We start from the raw sequence: 17,047 nt of genomic DNA on the forward strand, positions 1-17,047 counted from the left end.
CCGGACATGGAGTTCGGTCTCTGCTCCACCCGGAAAGCGTCCTCCAGTGAATTCCTCTGAGACTCTGACGGGGAGAACCTACAAAATACAGAGAGGACGTCACCAAGTCATAAACCCGACCCATTGCACCAAACACCTCCAACAATAGAGCAGAGGATTCTCACCCGGTCAGGGAGGACAGGCTCCCACCATTCCACACGCTCCACCTTGTACTCCACACCCTCAATAAAGACGCTGGTCGGGGTGCTGGGTCCCGCGGTCCTAGGACTGGAGTCGCCTGGATTTCCTTCGTCCTCCTCCCGTAAGATCTGCTCCCGTTTCATCTGGATCCTTCGGGCTGAAAAATAAAAGGGACAATTAAGAAGAAAATAAATAAGGAAGTAGAGGGAGGACGAGACGCCATGTGACAGGAAGGGCCGTCCTCAGCACCCACCTTCCTCTTCCTTCATTTTCCGTAGATCGTCCTCCCCGACCAGGGACACGCGCTTCGGAGGTCGGTCGCTTTGCTGCTGTTTCATGTCCATCTCAAAGTATTTTTGTCTCTCTCGAAAAGATCGCTGCTCGGGGCTGTCCAATCCCAAATACAGAGAGGGGGGGGGGGTCACAAAACGGACAAAGTAGCGCCCCCCCAGTAACATACGCCATGTCTGAAGCCCCCACCTCTATGTATGGGACTCTGGGAGGAGCTCCTCAAAATCTACAATCCCCCTCAATAAGTAAACGGAGGAGGACGACACTCACCTCTGGCGTGACACATGGACGGTCGGGGGTCCTGGGACTTGAAGGGTCCTGAAAAAAGTAAAAATTGTAGAGTCACAAAATATGGCGGCGTCACCGGACAAGAGGTTACCGCGTGGTCACGATTCTTTGGGAGGTCATACCTGCTGCTCGGGGTGCGGTGACGGGAGGGCAGCGAATGTCTTATACACTTGTCTGGTGTTGGGATTGAGGCCATCACTGGGGGAGGAGGGGGTGGTCTGGAGGGACGACAGAAAAGAGCGGAGCGTAAGCAAAAAATACAGAACCGGAGAACAAATGTTGTGTACAGACAAGTCAGCGAGCGGCCGGACCCGGGGGGGGGGGGGGGGGGGGGGGGTGACTTACCGGTCGGCTGTCGCTTTGGCCAAAAAAGTTGATGGACGCCTGAAACAGAACAGAAAAATGTTACTGCATGAAGAGCGTTCAGTCCGGGGGGTCCCCATAGTACAGAGAAGCAGATCCCACTACTATCCCCATCATCCAGAGGAGCAAGACACAAGCCGCTGCCGATACCAAAGAGACACCCAACATGCCGCAGACATGTATGAGCAAATACTATACATGTGCCCCAGCAGGACCCCCGAACTAGCAGGCGAGAGATCAGTAATAACATGCAGCGCTACATACGTGTCACCCCCAAACTATAACCCCAACACTGAGGAGTCGCCTGCCCTGTAATCACCCCCCCCCCCCGACTGAGGAGTCACCTGCCATGTAATCACGCCCCCCCCTCCCCCGACTGAGGAGTCACCTGCCATGTAATCACCCCCCCCCCCCGACTGAGGAGTCACCTGCCATGTAATCACGCCCCCCCTCCCCCGATTGAGGAGTCACCTGCCATGTAATCACGCCCCCCCTCCCCCGACTGAGGAGTCACCTGCCCCATAAACCCATCACCAGGACTCTCAGGCGCGCGCACTCTCTCTCTCTCTCAGCGCGCGCTCTCTCTCTCTCAGGCGCGCGCTCTCTCAGGCGCGCGCTCTCTCAGGCGCGCGCTCTCTCAGGCGCGCGCTCTCTCAGGCGCGCGCTCTCTCTCTCAGGCGCGCGCTCTCTCTCTCTCTCAGGCGCGCGCTCTCTCAGGCGCGCGCTCTCTCTCTCTCAGGCGCGCTCTCTCTCTCTCAGGCGCGCTCTCTCTCTCTCAGGCACGCTCTCTCTCTCTCAGGGCGCGCTCTCTCTCTCTCAGGGCGCGCTCTCTCAGGCGCGCACTCTCTTTTTAGAAGAAAATAGAAAACTATAAACCCCAAAGTTGATTCCTATAGCTACATATACAATATATGGAGAAAAGTAAGTGACCCTCCACATTACGTCTACTTGTATAATAAATGAATAGACATTAATATGGTGGGTTGTTCCCCCTTTGCAGTAAAACACGTTCCGTTCTTCTGGGGTTTTCCACAAGATTTTGTAGTCTGTGGGAATTTTTGCCCCTTCATCCAGAAGATGATTTGTGAGGTCAGACACTGATGTTTGGGGAGGGGGCCGGGCTCGTAATCTCGTTATAGTTCATTATAAAGGTGTTGAGGTCAGGACTCTGTGCGGCCACTCAAGTTCTTCCACCTCAGACTCGCCGACCATCCATTTCTTTATGGAGCTTGTGCACTGGGGCGCAGTCATGGGGAGCATAAAAGACCGAACCCCAAACTGTTCTCATGAAGTTGGAAGTTACAATTGTCCAGAACGTCTCGTGTGCTGAAGAATTAACCCTTCACTGGAACTAAGGGGCGACCCCTGAAAAACACCCGCATTACCCCTCCCCCACCAAACTTTACAGCTGGACAATAGGACTAGACGAGGACAGTTTGCTGCTCTCCACAGATCAGAATCTCTTGTTTAGGATCCACTTCACGCCAATATTAGACGTCTGCAGATATGAAGTCCCGTAACCCAGATACGACCCCATAAAGTTAAGGGGTCATAAACACCCAGTTCCTCAATAATCTGGATTATAGATCATGCAGGACGCAGCAGCCCCTCCTCCACGCAGCGATGCCATTATATCAGTATTACGGTTACAGCGGGCAGGATCGGGCAGAGCCGGCAGGAAGCGTAGGCACAAACACGTCACTTACAAATCGAGTCTCCCTGCCAGCGTGGGGACAGGAGCGAGATGGGGCCGCCTGACACAAGAGCAAAATCATATTGTCATATAGACGAAAAGAACAAAATGTAAAACTACAACCAAGGGAGCATGTGAGAATCAATAACGGGAGGGTTCTTTACAGTAACAGCAGACAAGCTGTGGAATCCTGGACGGCATGGGAAAAATCTATAAAGGCTTTTGAAAAGTGACTTAGGGCAGGCATCAGGTTTATGCAACAGGAGCATCATTATTGGAAAGGATTCTTTACATTAACAGCAGAGAAACTACGGAATGATACTGCAAGAACTGGCAAAATGAAGAACAGAAATTATATATTGTATAAGAGAAAGGCAATTTCCCTGTCAAGGTAACAAATGAGAGGCTGTGGAAACCCTGACTGCAGGTGGTAATGGCGGAATCAATAACAGCACTTATAAAATGACAAGAAGGATAAGCACTAAACAGGAAGGGATTCTTTACAGTAACAGTAGTTGAACTGCAGTATCCTGACTGTAGGAGGTAGAAACAACTAATTCAAAAAGAACATTTATAAAAAGACGTGGGGGGGGGGGGGGGTGTAATCAGTTGTGCATGAAGTAAAGGGTTCTTTACAGTAAGAGTAGATTCGTTGTGGATTTCCCAACTGCAAGTGCTGGTAATGGTAAAATCCATAATCTAATTTCTTATAGATCTAAGAGGCGTCTTGTCTGGGCAGGAAGGGCAATGTTATACTCAATGTAGGAAAGGATTCTCTACAGTAACAGCGGTTAAGCACAGGAGTGCCCGACTGAAAGAGGTACATAGGGCAAATTTTAAATTAAAGGATATTTTTAGTTATTGAATAAAAAGAGGCGATAATTTCATACATGTAATTTACCCGACTACCCCGTGGTGTGAGGAGGGATTCTCTACTGCACAATGTAAAAGTGGTCACTGCCCTGAATGCTCTGATCTTACCTGCTGTGCACTCGAGGGCGAAGGAGAAGACGGGGCGTCCCTTTTGCTTCCAGTTGTGAAGTCCCCAGATGGTGTCTGCAAAGCAAAGAACATGAAAATGACAGAGACTATCAGGAGGAAACGTGACCCTGTGAGGAGCGCTGCTCCGGAGGACCGTTACACATGGAGTTATTCACTTTGCATGCCTTTTCCACAAACCACTGATCAGATGACAGATAGCGTGAGATGCGGCCTCCAAATATATGGCACGAGGCATGCAGCACACGACCGTCCCGCGGTGACATCACCTGCAGCCAGTACTGCCCCCACAGGCCGGAGTCAGCACTACACAACCATAGACATTGTACAAGTGTCATTACTGGCAGGAGACAACACAAACATTTACTGCACCGTGCATGTCAGCGCCTGTAGAACTACAACTCCCAGCAGTGGAGAGGTCGATGTGCGGATAATGGGGAGGTCTCGATCCTGAATGATCAATAATCAATCCAGTGAATTCTATGTAAATATATAAAGTAAGAAAACGTTTAGGACCGACCCGCAGAAATCTACTAGAAATGATACAGATTGTGAGCTCCGGGGGTCAGGGATGATGGGAGTGATACATTGTGTGAGATAGGGAGACTAGATTGTGAGCTCCGGGGGTCAGGGATGATGGGAGTGATACACTGCGTGAGATAGGGAGACTAGATTGTGAGCTCCGGGGGTCAGGGATGATGGGAGTGATACACTGCGTGAGATAGGGAGACTAGATTGTGAGCTCCGGGGGTCAGGGATGATGGGAGTGATACACTGTGTGAGATAGGGAGACTAGATTGTGAGCTCTGGGGGTCAGGGATGATGGGAGTGATACACTGCGTGAGATAGGGAGACTAGATTGTGAGCTCCGGGGGTCAGGGATGATGGGAGTGATACGTTGTGTGAGGTTGGAGGATTAGATTGTGAGCTCTGGGGGTCAGGAATGATGGGAGTGATACATTGTGTGAGGTTGGAGGATTAGATTGTGAGCTCTGGGGGTCAGGGATGATGGGAGTGATACACTGTGTGAGATAGGGAGACTAGATTGTGAGCTCTGGGGGTCAGGGATGATGGGAGTGATACATTGTGTGAGATAGGGAGACTAGATTGTGAGCTCTGGGGGTCAGGGATGATGGGAGTGATACATTGTGTGAGATAGGGAGACTAGATTGTGAGCTCTGGGGGTCAGAAATGATGGGAGTGATTTTCCTCATCCCACACCGTCTCCTGGGCTCCAGAAACCTCACGTTGTCACCCCCTCCCCCGTGACCTTATTTCCGGACACCTCTGTGCCCCCGGTGACTGGGAAGTGACAGCTGAGCCCCCACCTGCTGACAAGTGTCCGGCTGCATCTCCTGCAGGGGGGGGACGGGGACGGACAGGTGCTCGGAGGGAATGTGGAGGAAAAGAATATCCGGGGCCTGGAATGTCGGTCAGGTCTGTGGGGGAGATAAGCGCCTTTCTAAATGTGGCGCCGTTATCTACAAGGGTTCTTAAAGGGGACATTCCGGAGAGTGCGTGCGTAGCCCGTCCCGCTGCATCCTCCGCTGTGATCTTATTCCCGGGCGCACAGATGACGTCACCCGACACTTCTATCATCTGTATGGGAGGGGTCCGGGCGCTGAGACCCCAGCAATCACCATAAGGGCCGGGCTCAGGGGAGACGCCGTCAACATCCCAAACATAGAAGCTGAAGAATGTCGCGGCCCCTGCGTCCCCGTGAGGGGTCTCAACGCCCGGACCTGCAGGAATCTGAGGATGTTGGGTGCTATTATTTGGAGGTTCGTATCTGGTAACTGGGGGCATCGACGGGTCGTCTACGAGGTGGTGGGGGGTCCTAATGTCCACGACTGGCGATACAGGAGCACACTGGTTAGCGGGTATTAGTACGGACATACCTGGATAATACAGCGCCACGTCACTGCGGCAGCCTTAACCCATTATACTCTGGGCAGCTTGATCTGGAAGAATCGCACAGCGGCGCCCTGCGGCCCCCACCCTCGTTATCTCATTACACTGACAGCACTGTGCAGACATGAAGACGGGGTGTCGGTACAGCCAGAAACACGTGGGAGGACGTGGGTGAATGTCGTGTAGTAAGAAGCACAAACGTGACAGAACGTAAACAGCAGCGTCCACGGAAGCGGCCACAGAACCGGTTAACGTCACGTCATGCTGCAAACAGACCACGGTTACCGTGCCGACCGCCAGCGACCACGCACTTCACACACGTGCAGCACAACACACACACGCACGGTGCCGCTTGCCTTCTTGGAGTACACCGTGGTCTTCAGGACCCCCGAGTTGCCGTATCCCGTGGGCGGACCACCTAGAGAGACCCTGCCGGAGCCCGACCGCTTCTTGTTCGCCAACACAAAGGGGTTCTCACTGAAAAGGATGGACTGGCAGTCCACCAGCACCTCCTCCGCATCCGTCAGACTGGCGGGGGGCACAGCCTCGTGGGGGTTCAGGACAGGGGGTGACGGAGGTGTAACCGGAGGGTCGGGGAGGCAGGCTGGGCCGTTGACTACCATTGTAGGGACAGGGTGGACAAGGGCCACGGGGACAGGGGCAGGAGGGCAGGCAGTGTCCATTCCCAAGGGGAGCTGCAAGATCAACAGAGGGCAAAAAAGGAGAGATAAGGGGGAGGGGAGGACAAGACGGAGGGAAGAACAAGGGGGAGGGGAGATATGGTGAGAAGAGCCGATCTACAAACACACAGCGGTGACCAGCGCTGCCGGAATCAAACCCACGCCAAGACGGTGCCCGCCGCGCCACCCAGTCATGAAGGGCGTCTCCAGTCTTTTGTATATAAAGATCCTTTTCAATGCTACTCTGATTGCTGTCAGTGAATAGGAACATAATGATTTACTTTCGGAGACTGAAACCTCATCTAGACCTAGTCCTGCTCACACAGCTGAGGGTTTGTTACAGTGTATCAGCAGCACGAAGCTCTCTCTCCTGCCCTGGACTCCAGGCTGATGGCTCTTACCTGCACTGATACATTGCAACAACTACAGCAGCTGTGTGGACAGGATTAGGTCAGGATGGATGTAAACACAAATGTTATGATTCACTGAAAGAAAGCGGAGATCTTAAAAATGGCGAGGAATTGAAACACAAATTCTAATAGAAAGTGGCCGCAACGGTCATTATACAGCGATGAAACTTCATTTACGTAGGACTGCACCGGCCCTTTAATGCCACAGAACAATAAACCCAGATCTCGTGTCCCAGCGCCACTGACCGCCACGTGATGCCACTAAACTCCTCCCTGTTACTACGGGACACCGCGCTGCGTACAGCGTCCAATCTACTGACCGTGCCCCAGGCGTTGTGACCGCAGATTCCCAGACGCCCTCACAACCGTTATTATGACCCCCCAACAGGACCCGCTGCCCCCCCCACCCAGGATGACGGTAAATACGGCTGCAGCTACTATACAGGTCACGCGTCCCACACTAGTCACCCACTCCGTAGCCTGAGGCAGCTGATAACAGGGAGCAATAGACTGCAGTGACTTGCTCAGTAGACAGTCGGGGGCCTGCAGTCGTAGCTTGTAATTCATTGAACGGACCTACGAACACCCCAGAGCTGAAGATCAGGAGGAACCGACCCAGAGCAACAACGGATAGGACCCCCCACCAGACGCAGCCGTGCCACCCCACAGCCGGGCACAGGAAGGACACACAGAGGGACATTACAGGGGGCGGCAGAGGACACGTCCCGGTACTCACAGCTCTGATGTCCGAGGTGCGATCTGTCCCCCTCACTCCTCACACGACTTTACCAGGAACAAGAGCCTCCAAAAATAGTGCGAGGAGGAGGGGACGGAGACCCCACCCGCAGTCAGAGGGTCTGGCATGGCAGCTGTGAGCCCGGAGCAGGAATAGATCCTGACACAAGGAATGACACATTCCCTCTAAACCACCCCATCCCCCACCCCACCGCAAAGTGACATCTCAACTGCCCGACCACATGATCCCAACCTCACGGCAAGATCCGGAACCTGTCCAGTGCCAACCGGGCACCAAGACCCAATGCCAGTCACTGCACCGCAAGTAAGCCCAATGCCAGTCACTACAACACGTCAGCCCAATGCCAGTCACTGCACCACGTCAGCCCAATGCCAGCCACTGCAACACGTCAGCCCAATGCCAGTCACTGCAACACGTCAGCCCAATGCCAGCCACTGCAACACGTCAGCCCAATGCCAGCCACTGCAACACGTCAGCCCAATGCCAGCCGCTGCAACACGTCAGCCCAATGCCAGCCGCTGCAACACGTCAGCCCAATGCCAGTCACTGCACCACGTCAGCCCAATGCCAGTCACTGCACCACGTCAGCCCAATGCCAGTCACAGCACCACGTCAGCCCAATGCCAGTCACTGCACCACGTCAGCCCAATGCCAGTCACTACAACACGTCAGCCCAATGCCAGCCACTACAACACGTCAGACCAATGCCAGTCACTGCACCACGTCAGCCCAATGCCAGTCACTGCACCACGTCAGCCCAATGCCAGTCACTGCACCACGTCAGCCCAATGCCAGTCACAGCACCACGTCAGCCCAATGCCAGTCACTGCACCACGTCAGCCCAATGCCAGTCACTACAACACGTCAGCCCAATGCCAGCCACTACAACACGTCAGACCAATGCCAGTCACTGCACCACGTCAGCCCAATGCCAGTCACTGCACCACGTCAGCCCAATGCCAGTCACTGCAACACGTCAGCCCAATGCCAGTCACTGCAACACGTCAGCCCAATGCCAGCCACTGCAACACGTCAGCCCAATGCCAGCCACTGCAACACGTCAGCCCAATGCCAGCCGCTGCAACACGTCAGCCCAATGCCAGTCACTGCACCACGTCAGCCCAATGCCAGTCGCTGCAACACGTCAGCCCAATGCCAGTCACTACAACACGTCAGCCCAATGCCAGTCACTGCACGTCAGCCCAATGCCAGTCGCTGCAACACGTCAGCCCAATGCCAGTCACTGCACCACGTCAGCCCAATGCCAGTCACTGCAACACGTCAGCCCAATGCCAGTCGCTGCAACACGTCAGCCCAATGCCAGTCACTACAACACGTCAGCCCAATGCCAGTCACTGCACCACGTCAGACCAATGCCAGTCACTGCACCACGTCAGCCCAATGCCAGTCACTGCACCACGTCAGCCCAATGCCAGTCACTGCAACACGTCAGCCCAATGCCAGTCACTGCAACACGTCAGCCCAATGCCAGCCACTGCAACACGTCAGCCCAATGCCAGCCACTGCAACACGTCAGCCCAATGCCAGCCGCTGCAACACGTCAGCCCAATGCCAGTCACTGCACCACGTCAGCCCAATGCCAGTCGCTGCAACACGTCAGCCCAATGCCAGTCACTACAACACGTCAGCCCAATGCCAGTCACTGCACCACGTCAGCCCAATGCCAGTCGCTGCAACACGTCAGCCCAATGCCAGTCACTGCACCACGTCAGCCCAATGCCAGTCACTGCAACACGTCAGCCCAATGCCAGTCGCTGCAACACGTCAGCCCAATGCCAGTCACTACAACACGTCAGCCCAATGCCAGTCACTGCACCACGTCAGACCAATGCCAGTCACTGCACCACGTCAGACCAATGCCAGTCACTGCACCACGTCAGACCAATGCCAGTCACTGCACCACGTCAGACCAATGCCAGTCACTGCACCACGTCAGACCAATGCCAGTCACTGCAACACGTCAGCCCAATGCCAGCCACTACAACACGTCAGCCCAATGCCAGTCACTGTGGGGGCATCGTACGAATTCTCTCCAGTAACTGAAAAGCCAAAACAATTGAACTTTCCCAAAGTCTTTAAACCGCTGCCCAAACTGATCGGAGATTCACAGATTTCAAGATAAAAAATGGCGAGAAGGGACTAGAGAAAGGGAGAAATACGAGGTGAATGGCATCCCCTGTGCCCACTCACCCGGTTCCCTTTAGGTAGACCGCTGCTGGGTAGAGCTGCCAGGGTCTTGTAGTCGAGTTTGATGGGTTCAGTAGTTATTGTTGTTGTCGTCGTTGTGAAACCCTACAAATAATGGAGATAAGCGTTAGGCCGGCGCCTGTCTATGCCCCATATCTAACACCAGCCTCCCCTCCCCCATGGTCCCCATCAGAGCACAGGGACCGTATTTTAACCAACAGTTTATAAGAAGGTTCCAGAATATTCAGCGCTCAATCACCGGTCAGAGGAACGACTGGAGGGTCAAATCCCCATCAAAGAGTTACAGGGCTGGTGATGGCAGCTGCTTCGTCCCCATGACAATACTTCCTGCTTGCATTCTGGGCATATTCTGCCTCATCATAGGGACAATGAAAGTCTCCAAATCAACTTCCAAACAAATGTTTATACGAAGGGCTGTGGTCTGATCGTTCTAAAGATCAGCGGGGATACAACTTGGAACCCCCCAATCAAACCAATTAACCCCAGGAAAAAACACATTCAAACTATACGAGCACCCCCAGAACACCATCATAGAGTCCACATATAGAATTATCCCATAAACAGCAGAGTCACTGTGTACATACATTACATTACTTATCCTGTACTGATCCTGAGTTATATCCTGTATTATACTCCAGAGCTGCACTCACTATTCTGCTGGTGGAGTCACTGTGTACATACATGACATTACTTATCCTGTACTGATCCTGAGTTACATCCTGTATTATACTCCAGAGCTGCACTCACTATTCTGCTGGTGGAGTCACTGTGTACATACATTACATTACTTATCCTGTACTGATCCTGAGTTACATCCTGTATTATACTCCAGAGCTGCACTCACTATTCTGCTGGTGGAGTCACTGTGTACATACATTACTTATCCTGTACTGATCCTGAGTTACATCCTGTATTATACTCCAGAGCTGCACTCACTATTCTGCTAGTGGAGTCACTGTGTACATACATTACATTACTTATCCTGTACTGATCCTGAGTTATATCCTGTATTATACTCCAGAGCTGCACTCACTATTCTGCTGGTGGAGTCACTGTGTACATACATTACTTATCCTGTACTGATCGTGAGTTACATCCTGTATTATACTCCAGAGCTGCACTCACTATTCTGCTAGTGGAGTCACTGTGTACATACATTACATTACTTATCCTGTACTGATCCTGAGTTACATCCTGTATTATACTCCAGAGCTGCACTCACTATTCTGCTGGTGGAGTCACTGTGTACATACATTACATTACTTATCCTGTACTGATCCTGAGTTATATCCTGTATTATACTCCAGAGCTGCACTCACTATTCTGCTGGTGGAGTCACTGTGTACATACATTACTTATCCTGTACTGATCGTGAGTTACATCCTGTATTATACTCCAGAGCTGCACTCACTATTCTGCTGGTGGAGTCACTGTGTACATACATTACATTACTTATCCTGTACTGATCCTGAGTTACATCCTGTATTATACTCCAGAGCTGCACTCACTATTCCGCTGGTGGAGTCACTGTGTACACACATTACATTACTTATCTTGTACTGATCCGGAGTTACATCCTGTATTATACTCCAGAGCTGCACTCACTATTCTGCTGGTGGAGTCACTGTGTACATACATTACATTACTTATCCTGTACTGATCCTGAGTTACATCCTGTATTATACTCCAGAGCTGCACTCACTATTCTGCTGGAGGAGTCACTGTGTACATACATTACATTACTTATCCTGTACTGATCCTGTGTTACATCCTGTATTACACTCCAGAGCTGCACTCACTATTCTGCTGGTGGAGTCGCTGTGTACATACATTACATTACTTATCCTGTACTGATCCTGAGTTACATCCTGTATTATACTCCAGAGCTGCACTCACTATTCTGCTGGTGGGGTCACTGTGTACATACATTACATTACTTATCCTGTACCGATCCTGAGTTATATCCTGTATTATACTCCAGAGCTGCACTCACTATTCTGCTGGTGGAGTCACTGTGTACATACATTACATTACTTATCCTGTACTGATCCTGTGTTACATCCTGTATTACACTCCAGAGCTGCACTCACTATTCTGCTGGTGGAGTCACTGTACATACATTACATTACTTATCCTGTACTGATCCTGAGTTATATCCTGTATTATACTCCAGAGCTGCACTCACTATTCTGCTGGAGGAGTCACTGTGTACATACATGACATTACTTATCCTGTACTGATCCTGAGTTACATCCTGTATTATACTCCAGAGCTGCACTCACTATTCTGCTGGTGGAGTCACTGTGTACATACATTACATTACTTATCCTGTACTGATCCTGAGTTACATCCTGTATTATACTCCAGAGCTGCACTCACTGTTCTGCTGGTGGGGTCACTGTGTACATACATTACTTATCCTGAGTTACATCCTGTATTATACTCCAGAGCTGCACTCACTATTCTGCTGGTGGAGTCACTGTGTACATACATTACATTACTTATCCTGTACTGATCCTGAGTTACATCCTGTATTATACTCCAGAGCTGCACTCACTGTTCTGCTGGTGGGGTCACTGTGTACATACATTACTTATCCTGTACTGATCCTGAGTTATATCCTGTATTATACTCCAGAGCTGCACTCACTATTCTGCTGGTTGTTATTGGAAACAGTCAGATAGCTTGTGGACAGACACCCTGTAATAGCTTAGTTGAGCTCCTATAATGCAAGGGGCTTTTAGTGTTTCATCAGGTGACTGTACAGTGTCTGTTGTGAAGTCAACACTTCCCAGAATGCAAATATAGAATAATCTCTGTGCAGAGACTGAATTAGGGAATGCTGGGAGATTTCAGCTCTGAAGTTATATAAATGTGAATGCAGCTGTGGAGTAAAATGCACTTGATGTATTATTTTACAACCCGTTCTGAGCGTGTCCTCCTTAATGTCTTGGAGGATTCTCACCTTGGCCTCTTCCTCGAGGAGTCTGGTAGCCTCCTCCCGTTCTTTACGCATTTCCTCCTTCACAGAGAGGTAAATCAGAGCGAGCGGCCGGGGGGCGAGCCAAGCACCAAGAAGGAGAGAAAAGCCGTCATGAAAGCAAGAAAGCGGAAGTAGCGGCCAGTGCGCGGGGGGGGGGGGGGGTGGACGACTGATCTGGAGGAAGGGGGCAAGACCTAGGAAGGGCGAGGCGACGAGTGGGGAGAAATGAAGGGATCGGGGAGAAATGAAGGGATCGGGGAGAAATGAAGGGATCGGCACAAGGTAAAGTTCTGAGCTAGAAGGAAGAGAAATGCAAGAAGAAGAATCAGGGGGATCTGGGGTGAAGGATCTTATGAGGATGATAAAGGGGAACTCCACCTGAATGCATCTCATGATTAACATTAGTAGGGTCAATGTACAGCCCCCCCCTCCCCCCATGAGGTCTTCAGCGCTCTCAGGCATAACAGCCCAGGACCAATGATGCAGCCCCCCCAATGTCTCTTTGTGTAAGGTCGGAGAGGTCATTGCTGCGGGGTCCCTGGGGTAACACGCCCGGTATATACACGGCTGCTGCAGAGCTTCTCATTTACATGTGTGTGTCAGAAGATACATTTCAGGTGGAATTCCCCTTTAAATGTAACTCCGCCCCCTAAGCTACTTTTCATAATATCTTTAATGGCAAATCCCTAATAAATAATTGCAGACATCGTTCCCCGAAATGGGAGAACGAATCAGGATCTGCTGTAAGGGAACGGCAAACAACCGGCGGCTGCTGCTCCAGAGCCTGAAAGCATCGACGCGGAGTCACACTTATACATGAGGATGATGAGAGTGATGAGGGCGTGAATCAGGAGCTCCACCTCCATCATCTACAGAGAATCTCCACAGAACGCGGAGCAACTCCTGCACATTACTTCACTTGTACCGCTCCTGAGTTATAACAGGTCTTGTACTCCGGTCACAACCAGAGCTGCATTCACAATTCTGCTGATCTCCAGTTGGATCTTAAACTGAAAGAACTCCCTGCTGGTTCAGGGTCTATAAGAGCATGATCTGCTGTGGTTAAGGGCATGTTTGTCAGGATGGAAGAATTGTGAATGCAGCTCTGGATGGGACTTGTAGAGAAGTTATGATTTAAGAGAAAAATTGCTGCTGCAGCTCTTGATGTGATGGTAATATAAGACATTATGTAACAAGAAGAATGACTGCAGCTCTGGATGTGACTGGATTTTTGTTACAGCTCTGGATGTGACTGGAGTATAAGATAAAATTCAAGAATAGTACAAGTAAAGCAATGAAATAACGTTCCTCAGCGTTATACGGAGATTTATCCTGTAAGATGATGTTCACAGTCTGGAGCGACAGCTCGACCTGTGAATGGGCAGAGAATGACCCCGAGTGCCGGACACGGAGCGCCCCCTAGGGGACGTGACCTCTGTGATGGGGTGTGAGGTGAATGACCGTTCTCTCACCACTTTCTCCATGTCCTCTCTCTCCCACTTCACCTCCCGACCTATTTCTATCTCCTGCCAGAGAAGAGCAGAAAGTCACCGCCTGCCCGGGACAGCGCCGCAGCGCCAATGCCTGTGTGACCGCCCGTGCTCCCCGTACCTTCTGCAGCCGCTCCATCTCATCCGGGCTCATGTCTCTGTCTATGGAGGAGATGCTTTCCATACTGTTCTTCCTTCCGAGACCGGCAGCGAACGGATTGGCGATTACACCCGGAGACGCCTGGCGAGAAAGAGAGGACGAGTCAGAGGCCAATCACAGACGGAGACGCAGACGAGGCAGGAAGAACTCCACCGATCACCGGGGACGAGTAAAGGGGAGCCCTCACCCCTGATAAGTCCTTCAGTCAGTGTTAACAGCTGGGAGACCACCAAGGGGTTAATACTCAGCTTTCCTACAGCCCTGAGCATGGAATTACCATACCTGTGAGACCTTCTTGGTTATTAATTGTGTATTTTTCTGTGTTTTTCACAGCATCTGGCTCCAGGCCTAATATGGATTTTCGCTTGCGAGACCAATCTTGGATCTCGCAACTCAATGAGGTTTTTAAAGATGATTTTAACGTGCTTTTAGATAATGGTGGAAAAGACATACAAATACTAATCGGTAGATTCAAAGATCTGCTTAAACAAAGAACAAAGATCTGGTGGAACAAGGCCTTTCTCGAGAGATATCTGAGTAGGGGCCTTGTTCCGAGGGGTCTCAGAATCCAAGTATTCCCTTCTTTCCATATGGAAGAAGATAGTTTCAAAGATAAGTGGGAGACACTCTCTACGACATGCTCACGAGGATATATGGACTTATTGGTCCAATCCAATCAGGCTTCCCTGGGATCTATTGAGAAGGAGGTGGAGGATATACAATTAGTCCTCAAAAAAGATCTCTCAAGTGAAGCACTTGAGAAATTAAATCTAGATCTAGAGAAGGAATTTGTCAAATGGGAACAAGAGATCTGTTCCATTAAAACTAAGAAATTTCAGAGAGATATACAAGACTTTCAGCATGGTAAAGTCTATAGATGGCGACAGGGTAAATCCCGATCAGGGCCCCGCTCGAGATCGGGGTCTTTATCCTCGCAGACCTCGGATGAACAGCCCGGTAATAGATGGAATGGGGAAGCTAGCCTTAACAGGCAGGACCTTATTCTACCACGGAGGAATAAAGAAAGACAGGCATCAAAGCGAAAGACTCCATCTCCTTATCAGAGAGGGAAAAAATCCAAATTTTTGGAGGTAATCAATCTTTCTGTGCACACCCTCTCTGACACACAATCCCATGTCCTGAGTAAAGGACTTACGTTCTCCCCTAATAACCAATTTGACTACTTTACAGCATTGAAAGATCTACAGCTATTTTCACGTAAACTGGTCCTGAGAAAACTCCACAGCAAGGGAGAATTAGATGTGGGATTGAATAGCGTTATGGAAAAAGAAACCTTGTCAGCTCTGGAGGAATTATTACAGGAACAGATCCCCCCTGAACAAGGTGCGTTTCCAACATCTATTATCCCACGATCAACAAGGTTCCCCCCCTTGTCCTTATGTCCACAAGTAGAAATTTTCACCAAATTAGTGATGGAAGACTTCAAACAAATCGCCATCAACAAACAAGGTGATAATCTCACGGCAGCTCAAAGACTAGCCTTAAAAGAACTACAAGCTTATGATGATGTGGTATATAAAGCTGCGGACAAGGGGGGGAACATTGTAATCTGGCCAATTAAGTTGTACGAAAAGGAAGCATTTCGCCAACTGAGGGAGAAAGAGACCTATCAACGTTTAACATACAACCCTATTGCCACTTTCGCCTCAGAACTAGGGAAATTATTGAATCAGGCCTTGGAAAAAGGGATTATCCCGAAAAAAATCTTTGATGGACTGGTGGTCCAGTACCCTAAAATCCCTACTTTCTACCTACTTCCCAAAGTTCATAAAAATGCAGTTGAACCACCGGGCCGACCCATTGTGTCAGGGATAGGGGGGTTATGTGACCCTATATGTAAATTTATAGATTTTTATCTGAAACCCCTAGTCGAATGTCTACCTTCGTACGTGAAAGACACTACTGACGTACTTACTAGACTAGATGGGATCTGTCTTGAGCCTGATATGCTCCTTGTGACGGCTGACGTTGAGTCGCTATACACGAACATTCGGCATCATGATGGTATCTGTGCGGTCCGCTTTTTCTTGGGGATGAGCAACTGGGACAGTCAGGTCTGTGATTTGATAATGGAACTTCTTGAATACATTCTTACGCACAACCTTTTCGTTTTCAAGGATGTGTTCTATGTACAGAGGCAAGGCACGGCCATGGGCGCGGCGTGCGCGCCGTCATATGCGAACCTGTTCCTCGGCTTTTGGGAGCGGCAGGTTCTGCAGGGTGGCGGCGCCTGCGCCGCCGACCATGTGCTGTGCTGGCTGCGATACATAGATGACATACTCATGATTTGGCAAGGGACAGAAACACAGCTGACTGAGTTTATGCAGGAACTGAATGTGAATCCATTTAACATAAAATTGACATACATCCTTGATAAACGAAGGGTTGATTTTCTAGACGTGTCCATTGAGGCAGATGAGGAAGGAATTTTGCAGACGGACGTTTTTAGGAAAAGGACGTCTGTCAATTCCCTTCTACACGCCTCGTCATCACATCCATACTCTACGATAAAGGCTGTCCCAGTTGGTCAGTTCCTAAGGATGAAGCGGATCTGCTCATCTGATGAGAAATTTGAACATCAATCCCGAGACC

The 17,047-nt window shown here is 50.4% G+C and overlaps 1 protein-coding gene across 1 annotated transcript in view; it reads right to left on the reverse strand.

Annotated features, from left to right (window-relative positions):
• SCRIB (scribble planar cell polarity protein) overlaps window positions 1-17,047 on the reverse strand; it is a gene marked incomplete at its 5' end in the record, with an annotated part of 90,354 nt that overhangs the window by 13,931 nt on the left and 59,376 nt on the right. Inside the window, 13 exon segments of the mRNA XM_075847668.1 lie at window positions 1-78; window positions 165-190; window positions 192-337; window positions 434-577; window positions 741-789; window positions 882-977; window positions 1,105-1,143; window positions 3,797-3,871; window positions 6,082-6,420; window positions 9,784-9,885; window positions 12,767-12,823; window positions 14,257-14,310; window positions 14,396-14,515. Coding sequence (XP_075703783.1) covers window positions 1-78; window positions 165-190; window positions 192-337; window positions 434-577; window positions 741-789; window positions 882-977; window positions 1,105-1,143; window positions 3,797-3,871; window positions 6,082-6,420; window positions 9,784-9,885; window positions 12,767-12,823; window positions 14,257-14,310; window positions 14,396-14,515 — 1,325 coding nt within the window.

The sequence above is a fragment of the Rhinoderma darwinii genome (assembly GCF_050947455.1).
Source record: "Rhinoderma darwinii isolate aRhiDar2 chromosome 5 unlocalized genomic scaffold, aRhiDar2.hap1 SUPER_5_unloc_55, whole genome shotgun sequence".
Lineage (NCBI taxonomy): Eukaryota > Metazoa > Chordata > Amphibia > Anura > Rhinodermatidae > Rhinoderma > Rhinoderma darwinii.